The sequence below is a fragment of the Odontesthes bonariensis genome, chromosome 3 (assembly GCF_027942865.1).
Source record: "Odontesthes bonariensis isolate fOdoBon6 chromosome 3, fOdoBon6.hap1, whole genome shotgun sequence".
Classification (NCBI taxonomy): Eukaryota; Metazoa; Chordata; class Actinopteri; order Atheriniformes; family Atherinopsidae; genus Odontesthes; species Odontesthes bonariensis.
In genome coordinates, this window is record NC_134508.1 from 35870380 (window position 1) to 35881141 (window position 10762).

A 10762-nucleotide genomic window follows, 5' to 3' on the forward strand; every position below is an offset into this window, starting at 1 on the left:
GTGCAGGCGCTGTTTACTGCCTTGATTTTACACTCCCAAGTCGTACTCCCAGAGGAATGGCATGACAATTTCCGCATGTCCCGGTCCTCACTCCTGTCGCTGTCGGAATTATTACATCCTCATATCGAGGGGCAGTCCACTGTCATGCGATCACTTGTCAGTGTGCTCAAAAAAGTTGCGTGCACACTTTATTATTTAGCTAACGAGGGCAGATTGCGCAAAACAGCAAATGCATTTGGGTTGTCAAGACAGGTGAAAACGCAGATGTTCGCTTATGTGTGGAAGGTGTTTTTTTCAAAAACGAGGTAATGTGGATACAAATTATTTTATAAACGGAGGGGGGGAAATATTCGGTTTTAAAAATACCCGGCTACGTGTGTACATAGCCTAAGACTAATTTTGGCGAAGGGATTGCTAAAATTGCCCGATCCTGGACTCTTGCAAACTGCTTAAATGTCAAAGCTTAATCTAAATGTGTAAATAGAACAAAATAAAAGAGCAGAAATCATAGAAGTCTTTCAAAGGTGACTTCATAGTGGCAGTTGAGGTAATAGGATATTATCTTGCTCAGACTGAAAAGGGCTTTTGAGTTTATAGCAATCCCAAAAAAAAAAAATCCAAATAAAAAAATCATATATCCAGATAAATTTACATTTATTTCTAGACCAGTTTTGCCCATTCCACAATGAAGGATATGTTGGCATCTTGCATCAACGAATCAGAGTGGGCAATACATCTATGTATAATATGTCTTTGGAACATTTTGATTTTTGGAGTTCTCTGCTGTTCTGTGGGGTTGGTTCTACAAGAGTCCAGAACCATCCCGTTGCTAGGCAACAGTTTCTGAGCACTCCATCCGTGACCTCAGAGATGATGTCATAATTAGCCTTTAATGTTTCACCCGTGTCATAATGAGGTCACAAAGGAGTCTGATGACTTCACCAAAATACATATACCCAGTGAAATTAAAGATTCTCTGTATACAGCATTACAAAGTTATATCACTCGCACTAATTTCTAACAATCTTACGGTGCTTGAACATACAATAGTTGGAAACATGGCATATCCCGGAGAAAACTCTTCAGAAGAAGACCTGGACTTGGACTTGGACTTGGACTTGGACTTGGACTTGGACTTGGACTTGGATTTGGACTTGGACTTGGACTTGGACGAACTCATTAACATGAAGAATGATGACCCTAGTGGTAAAGCCGGCAGTGAACTGGAAGAATCAGAAAAAATGTTCACTGCTGACGATATTCCAGCAATCCTCGAGGTATTCGGAAAATATGACGCTGACGGCAGCGGCGGCCTTGACATCGACGAATTTTCTATGGCAATGCAGGAGCTTTACAGTAAAGTAGATGAAGAAGAGCTGCGTGTGCTACACATGAAGATCGACACAAACTGCGATAAAACTGTGGACATTGGGGAGCTGTTAAATTTTCTTATGCATAAAACAAGTAATGCAGAGGCTCTGGATTACAAGAACCAACTTTTCCCCAAACCTTTTGAATTGATAACCTTTGATACCCACAGATTAGTAGTCAAAATAATATGCCTCCCTTTTAAGCATATCAGCAATCCAAAAGACGGAGCAGAGGATGCATCACAACAACTCCGGCCTTACCAAAAGTGTCTGTACCTCTCCATCAGTACAGATGGTGTGCTGAAGTACTGGCCTGATGACTTTAAGATGTCATGCACGTTTCCCTTGTACGAGAGAGACAAAGAAACTCCTCCTTTACATCACAAAAGGAAAATGCACGTCAATGATGTAGTGTACATCAAAGAAATCGAGAAGCTGGCTGTCGCAACATCTGACAGAGAACTGCTATTCTATGAATGTAACAAAATCCCAGAATTATTGAGAATTTCATTCTGCTTAATTGTGGATGAAGACAAAAGAATCCAAACCATTAACTACAGCCACAGTGAGAAAAAAGGTATGTTTTCCTTTGGAGATTCAGAAGGATTTTTATCCGTATTCATTTCCTACGATGTGTGTGAAAATGGGCTCTTTTGCAAAAACATGTTTGAGAAAAAAACCCTGGGGCACTATCCAGTTGCATACACTTCATCCCTCCTAAAGACTGTTTCCAAAGATTTTGTTTCTTTCAGGATTCCCATTTTTCCTGAAACATTCAGAAATTTGCAATACTTTCCTTGTATGGAATCATTCATCATGTGTGGTGAATCATCTAAATCCATGGCCGTTGTTACTTTAAGCACATGCCCTGAGTCTGTCAGACCCAAAATCTCTAAAAAAGTCTTTGAATGCAGGGGCCATGACAAGTTCTTTACCTGTGCTGAATATTCCCCTTGGTCACATTTTATAATGACTGGTGGCAAAGATGGCCTTCTGCGGGTGTGGTTCCCCCACAAAACATCATCATGCGAAGAGATATTAAAAGGACATAAAACAGCCATCACAAATATAGTTTATAATCCAACAGAGAATGTCTTTGTCAGTTTATCTACTGATAAAAATGTACGTATATGGTCCGACGGTGACTGGACCTGCCGGCAGAGGATTTTTCTTGTGGGCATGAAAGAGGCCCCAATTTCCACTGTATATTACAACATACACAACAACGAGTTGTTCCTGGCTAACTCGGATATAGCCAAATGTCTAGGGAGAGGAACAAATGATTTTCATAATTCTTTAACGTCCCACAACATGCCTGTGTGCAGTGTGCTATACCACAACATTTACAAGCAGATTGTCTCTGTTTGCATGAGTGGTATTGTGACTGTGTGGGATGTTCTTACAGGAAAGGCAGCAATGCAGTTTAGAGTCACTCCAGAAAAGTCTGTTGGGCACACTGCTATTGCCTTCGATCAAGCCCAACGTCAAGTCATCACAATATCTCCCGATGGGAAAGTGAAACTATGGAACTTCAGTAACGGGCAGGAGCTCAAAGTCCTCCCCGTTGAAATGCCAAAAGATGTGACCCAGATTATCTGTAAAGACAGCAAAATATTTGTTTCAGCAAAGAAATGCAAGACCATCTTTAGGCTGGACATTGAAGGAGGAGAAAACATATTTTTGGAGCACCACTTATTGAATGATATTTGCTCCATGGAACTCCACAAGGAAATTTTGATTACTGCATCTAATGAGGGAAATGTTGTCATGTGGGATACATTGTCTTTAGATGCTGTTTACTATATAAAAACAAGAGAGAGCCTCCGAACACACCTGACATTTAGGGATACAGGTCACTCAGGTGTGATACCAACTAAAAAGAAAGTCAAAAGACTGGATCAGTCTAATCCTACAGAGGAGGAGAATGACGAGAATGTACGCCCCTTTGTTGTATCTTTGAAGACAAGGGAGGTTGATATTGGAACAGCCACACTGCTAATCTCAGCAGGTGGTTACATCGGTGCCTGGTCAGTTAAGGCTAAAGGAGGACAAATAGGAAAGTTTAAGGCGGTGGTAAGCAATGCAGTTATTACCTACATGATAACTGATGAATCTGAGAAGACACTTGTGACTGGTGACAGCACTGGAAGGATTTGTTTGTGGGATATTCAAAACTTTGGATACAAAACAGAAGCAGATACTGGGCCATGGCGTGTGTCACTGCAATCACCTCCACTGTTGGCGTCTTGGCAGGCTTGCCGTTCTGAGCTGGTCTGTGTTGCTTGTGATAATGCTTGTGCAAACATAGTCACTACAGGGCAGAAGAATATTAAGCAATGGACAAATACTGGTCAGTTTGTTGGCCTTTTCGGGAAAGATCAATGGGGGTCCAATACTACACAAGGTCAAATAAGGGAGAACATTGACAAGGAACATGAAGAACAAGTCAACGCCCCAAAGGAAGAAACCTTTCCCAAAACATCTCCTGATTGTGATACTGATATTCGAGAATTGGTTGGAAGAGATCCCCTTTTTAGACATTTGATAGACATAATACCATATGAACTCCCGGGACCCATTCTATATAAACATGTGCCTGGATTTAGGATCCAGAATAAAGTTACTCACCAGATTAGTAGATATATAGAAGAAGTTGAAGTCATAGAAAGTCTGATGGTTACAGGAAGGCAAGATTGCACTCGACAACTAAAGCACAAAGAAGAGTGCCAACAGATCCTTATCAGTAAGGCCCAACCCTTGTCACAGACCATACCAGGGATCATCGATAAAGTATCTCCATCACAACCTCTGCCTGCCACCAGGTATTCAAAGCAATCATCAGGAAACATACGGTTGCCACCACTCAAAAATAACAGCGCAGTAGAACAGAGGCCTAGAAACACAATCCAGCATGCACGTTTACCACCCATCCCGCATCCCCCAGTCTCAGGAAGACCTGCAAATGGTTTGCTCAGAAACAAAAACCCAGTCAACCAGAGTTCTGAGAAAACAAAAGATATACATTTACCACCCATCAGAGATCAGTTGCCCATCACACAGAAACCACGTCCACCTCTGACCCCACACCCCACAGACTCAACTGGATCCATAAAAATTTCCCTGAGACAGAACAGAACAGTACAAAAAAGGGCTGAGAACATAACCAGACATGCACTTTTACCACCCATCAAAGATTTGCAGCAAACACCAACCCAGTTCAGCCCACGTCCGCCTCCGACTCCACACCCCACAGACTCAAGTGGATCCATAAAAATTGCCCTGAGACAGAACAGAACAGTACAAAAAAGGCCTGAGAACATACCCAGATATGCACTTTTACCACCCATCAAAGATTTGCAGCAAACACCAACCCAGTTCAGCCCATGTCCGCCTCTGACTCCTTGTCCCTCAGGTTCGACTAGATTTGCATCTCGTTTGATCAGACTCCGTAAAGCTGTGGAACAAAAACCTGGGATGACAACTGAGGATAGACCATTACCACCCATCACAGCCTGCGTGCAGCAAAAACAGATCCACTTCAAACCACGTCCACCTCTGACCCCACACCCCACAGACTCAACTAGATCCATAAAAAGTGCCCTGAGACAGAACAGAGCAGTACAAAAAAGGCCTGAGAACATAACCAGCCATGCACTTTTACCACCCATCAAAGATTTGCAGCAAACACCAACCCAGTTTAGCCCACGTCCGCCTCTGACTCCTTGTCCCTCAGGTTCGACTAGATTTGCATCTCGTTTGATCAGACTCCGTAAACCTGTGGAACAAAAACCTGGGAAGACGACTGAGGATAGACAATTTCCACCCATATCAGCCTGGGTGCAGAAACAAAAACAGATCGACATCAAACCAGTGACATTTGTGACTCCGAAGCCCATAGACCACTATAGATTGATAAAAAATGCACTCAAAAAGAACAGCACAATGAAACAGGGGCCTGAGAAGACAACCAAGCAAATACATTTGCCAAATATCGCCGATCATTTGCAGCAAAACCAGACCCAATTCAAACCAAATCCACCAAAGAACCCGCGTCTCTCAGGTCCGAGTCGGCCAGTAAAGAGTGCACTGAAATGAGACAAACAGTTGGGGGAGTAATTAGTATACAGTTATGGGAGACAGAGGCTCGTTCAGGTCTGTCTTCTCATGACAATGTATTTTCATTATTTCTCCCAACCAAGTCTTTCCTTACTTACTGCTACAAAAACAAAACATACAAAGAAACACACAGGCACACCGCTCCATACGCAGAGTACGCAGAGCGCGTAGGGCCCCAAGTACCTGGCGGGGCCCCCCAAAATTAAGGTTGTTAAAACAAAATTTCATGATAGTTATTATATTATTACATTAAAGAAATTATAAAAAATAGTTATGAACAGGCCCAACGTTGTTTTTCTTAATTGTGTTCCCTATTACTCCATTTGGGCAAATTAGATGTGTTTACCTTATCTATAACCCCCCACCCCCCACCCCCTTCCTGAAATGGTACAGTCTTCAAAGTTACCGCATCGGAGGTGGTGGAGCATCCTCCTACCTGACGTTTTCCGAGTTATGCCCGTTAACAGTGAAGAAGATTTAGAATGTCAAGTAAAAGGCCACATGATTCTGGCGCTGACAAAAGAAAGAAAAGAAAAGGGAGAGATGACGCTCGTGCATCCCTTGCTGGTAAATTTGTGTTTTTGGTGTAATTGTTTCGCTAACCTAGCGTTCAGTGATATTGCTGCCAGCTAACGTCAGCAACCTAGGCTTGGTTAGCGATTGGATTTGACGAAAAGTTTGGAGTTACGAACAAAATCTACGAATGCTGGCGACCGTGTGTAGAGTTTGTGTAAAGTACAGCACTGTCACACGCTGAGTGGCGCAGCAGGCCGCCAACAGGTGTGACGGGAATGATTGACATCTACCCATCATTCCCCTAAAAAGCGAGAAAAGTTAACAAGACAAACGCCGTAATGGCATAAAAAAGAAGTTATAGTAGTGTCGCGGAAAAATGGAGGAAGAAAAACGGCCTGAGGACAAAGGTAAGGCATGTGTTGGGTGATGTGGGCTGGATAGCTGGAGGGGGGACGTTTTTTGTGTTTATTTGTCCTGCTAGCTAGTCTCGGATAAATGTTGTGTACCTGGCTGGAATTTCGTTATAAACTCGGCTTCAGTGTTTGCCTCATGAAAGTTTGCTTATATTAAGATGAGTATGACAGTCAGTCCTGCCACGGGAATGACTGATTGACTCTGGTTTATTCAGATTCTAGCAGGGAGGGAGGCTGGTTGTTGTCCTGCTCTGTCATTGTTCAGTGGAAGTCGTCTCTCAGGTATTTGACACGATTTTGGCATTACTTAGGATTCATTTACTAAGTTTGGTGTGTTATTCATAGGCCTCTAGAAGTGTTCTACTGTTAGTTTAGTGATATACAAATATTAGGCATCCTGTTTGTTTTAGAATATTGTGGCAGTGAATCATTTTCCTTAGTTTTAATACTTTAACTAGTACAATGTGTAGATAAATGCAGAAACTTCTTAAAAGTGACAACTTCAAAAGCTCTTTTGTTCCTCTGGCCATCAGGATGTACAACAGCTTTAAGTGATGGCGCTTCTGTATTTCACTGGTCACTTTATATTTCATTTTGGTCTTAATTCACTCTGTCACTTAAGATTTTTAAACTAGTTTTTTAAATTCTTAGATTGTTTTTAAAGTGTTTAATTGTATAAACATTTTTTTTGCTTTATGTCTGCTACTGGATGCTTGAATTTCCTTCGGGATCAATAAAGTAACTATCTACTTTGTAATTGGGTACAATCTTTAAAGGGACGCTGTACATTACAGTTTAATATTTTAAAAAACTCAAAATATTTTATTTATTGTTTTCTTTATATTATATATTCTTATTAGTTTCACTTGCCTGAGTGGTTCAACTTAAGATGTTTAATTTAAACTCTAGCCTGTTTTGCTCATAAAGTGTAATTGATCTTAGTGTTCCATCTAAAGGGTTAGGAATCTCTTCATTGTAGTTTGACAAACTAGGGGCCCCCAAACTGTATCTTGCCTAGGGCCCCCACAAAGCTAGAAACGGCCCTGGAAACACAATATAAAACAACATCGAACAAACAAACGACGACAACTAAAACAAAATATACAAAGAAACACAGTATAAAACAACATCGAACAAACAAACAACAACGATGACAACGACAACTAAAACAAACAAATGAAATGAAAATTTGACACTGTAATCTTCAATAAATCCATAGAATACATAAATTGTGATGTACTTTTTGTACAACTGTGTACAGACATGTGAAAATATTTCTCTTGGAAAAGAAAATGACTTAGAAATTCCATCATATGTATTCACGATTCAGAGAATCAATACATTTTTGCTCATATTTGATCTGAAAGAAAAACATTTGCTTCTTGATTCTTGGGAGGGGTGAGGTATTTTCTATTTATGTTAAAGTCATATGTGCAAAAAACACGTAAAGCTTTTACACACATAAACGTGGAAATCTTTGGATTTTCACTTGTACGTGTGAAGCAGGTTTTACACATTTATGCGCCGATTTTTAGAAAAAGTGTTGCATTCTGCATAAGACAATTCACACATAGTTGTGAACTCAATAAATTGCTTGTTTAACTTTAAATGTTTTTCCATGTTTTTGTCTTAATTCAACTAGGTATTATCTGAAGCACTTAATTTACTTAGAAGAATCCCAACTTCCTACGCACTTATTTGTTTTCTAAATGGTCTTTTTTCCCCATTTGTCTAGGCACCTAACTTATTGCACTTACTCTGGCACTAGTGATACTCTTAGCTGTTTGGTTTTGGAAGGAAATGCACTTATGATTTCTTGTGACCTGAAGTTCTTTTGCCTACCAATGTTAAACACACATCGGTAGGCAAAAGTCGCTTAGGCAAAAGACTTATTGTAAGTCGCTTTGGATAAAAGCGTCTGCAAAATGACCGTAATGTAAAGTAAGAACGAATTATTTAAAACTAAAGCATATATTCATTTTTGTCAGTAAAACATGCTTCTTATTTTTAATTTTTTCTTCAATTGTAATACGGCCCATAGATAGCACAATTAAACCATGCATGTATTTTCATATAAAATCCTATGAACATAAATGCACTGATTTACAAATCCGTATTACTTGGTCTCAAACCTGCTAAATACATAACTAATTTCAAGATCTGAATCTGGAAGAGTTAATTGTGTCCTATAGTTAACAGTACAAGGTAACAACTGAAGAAGCTGCACCCTTTGAGAAAGTCAAAATATAAGAAGGCTGCGCATGCCACCTAAAACGTAATAAATGGATTCTCCTTCATCTTTTTTGGCATAATCAAACCTCATCTCTGTGTTCAAACTAAACATAGACATTAGTTTCAAGTATTTTCTTCTGGCACAAGGCGTTGAGTAAGATGGTCCACTTGCACTTTCAAATGTACAAAAACATGATTGTCTTTTTCTTTGTTGCACCAGTTTATATTGGGAGGAAGAGATTTTTCTTATTGAAATGAGACATTTAAATCATCCCAATGCAAGAGGAGAAGAAAGAGAAATTAGATTTTTTTTTTAAATTACTGAGGCTCTCCACATGTGCTTCCTCGCTCACAAGTATTGCGGTTTTCTATGAATGTAAAAACAGTCTCGCTGCCTGAAAAGAGGGATTTGTGTCACTGTGGACGGCAGTGAACATCCGCGATTTTGCCTAATTTTCGGACGCACCTGGGCGCTTGCAGGCAGACAAACTTTAAGTTTGTTGAGCGAGAAAATCGTCGGAAACGAACCCTACTCGCTCACACAGCGGGGTGCTAATGGCCCAGCGATTAGCACCCCGCTGTGAGAGCGCCTGAACCTCTCACTGGCCTCGCTGGTATTGGACGAAAAAGGCACGTGATTACATAAAAAAAGCTCCTGTAAAGCTGACCGCCCATTGGCCAATAAGGTTAATATAGTCATACTTTATATGGGCATATCACTCAGCAATTATGATTAATAATTGTGATTATTACTAATATTCCTGGGATGTTTGTTTACTTCATATATTCACGTCATTCTTATAAGCTGCACTATGACTAGGCTAATGCAAGCATGAATGATGTGAATCTATTGAGGAAATGAAAAAGGAAACTTTTTTTTTTTTAAAGCGCTTTTATTGCCACACCACACAATGTACATAGCTTACATTGTAATAAGAACCATATTGATAATAAAGAATTGAAAACTATATATACACACACTGCTGTAGCCTACAATATACACAATAAGCCTAAACGCCGCCGTTTGGAATCCGCATTCTTCGCATTACTCCGGTCCCTGCAGGGTCTGCGGGAGTTGTCAGACGTCCTCATCCTGGATCAGAAGCTGGCTTCTGGGAGCTGTTGGAATAACCAATAAATAATCAAAACATAGTCTATCCATGCACAGCATATTGACAACTTGTCTATAAAGTAACGAAAGTCATATTGACAGCGTATATGTTCTTACTCTCTTTCACTCTTCTGTGGTGAGACTGTGAGTATTTCGGGTTGGCTTCAAGACGCGCCTGTAGCACAGCACACAGGTCCGTCACGCAGCTAAAAACAAACAAACAAGAGGAATGAATAAAATGACCAGTGCTTAAAAGTATCAGTGCTAGCCGTGGTAAAAGCCAGCGCCGCTCACCCTGGATAGTGTCCCCGTCTACCTCTCTGAAGTTCGGACTGTTTGGCACCGCCTCCTTCAAGCGACTCGTTACATCCATATTGTGAGGTGACAGTAGCCTGTAAAAACAACAGGCCTATGGTTAATAAAAAAAAAACTGCATTGACGTAACGTAACATTGGGTCCAACTCAACTAGATATTGGGAGAACATTCACTTATTCTTACCCTTGACCTGGATTATAATGCCACCGTGAGTTATGCAGGCGGCGAGCTGCTTCCTATAAATTGAAAACACGAAATACATTTTTTTAAATAAAGCAACTCACACTGGTTTTCACGTGATGGACACAATTAAGTTGAGTTAAGCCTAAAGCCACAGTCAATAACCTACTCTTACCGCGATTTTCGGATTCTGTATCCGCCTTCTCTTGGGGGTGCGCTCTTCAACTTCTCTGGAATCTAACTCCAGTCCGTTCTCGACGGCCATCTTGCCTCCAACCTAGCGAATCTCTGGTCGATTCCCTCCAGAACCCTCTCCACGACCGTATCCACAGTGCTGGCCACCATACGAGACATTCCGGTCATAGCATTCAACAGGACTTTCATTTTATCTGCCTGTAAGCAAGTGAGTAAGTAAGTTTAATATACAGCACATTTAAAATCAGCGAGAACTGTCCCAAGTGCTGTACAGTGTCAACAAGACTAAAATTAAACAATCAAATGGTCATGT

The 10762-nt window shown here is 40.7% G+C and overlaps 1 protein-coding gene across 1 annotated transcript; it reads left to right on the forward strand.

Annotated features, from left to right (window-relative positions):
- The first annotated feature begins 1184 nt into the window (after positions 1 to 1184).
- On the forward strand, positions 1185 to 4792 carry LOC142376990 (WD repeat-containing protein on Y chromosome-like). Its single transcript, XM_075460693.1, has 3 exons — positions 1185 to 3884; positions 4137 to 4192; positions 4783 to 4792. Exons 1-3 carry the CDS (start codon positions 1185 to 1187, stop codon positions 4790 to 4792), a joined length of 2766 nt encoding a protein of 921 aa, XP_075316808.1.
- The last annotated feature ends 5970 nt before the right edge of the window (positions 4793 to 10762 follow it).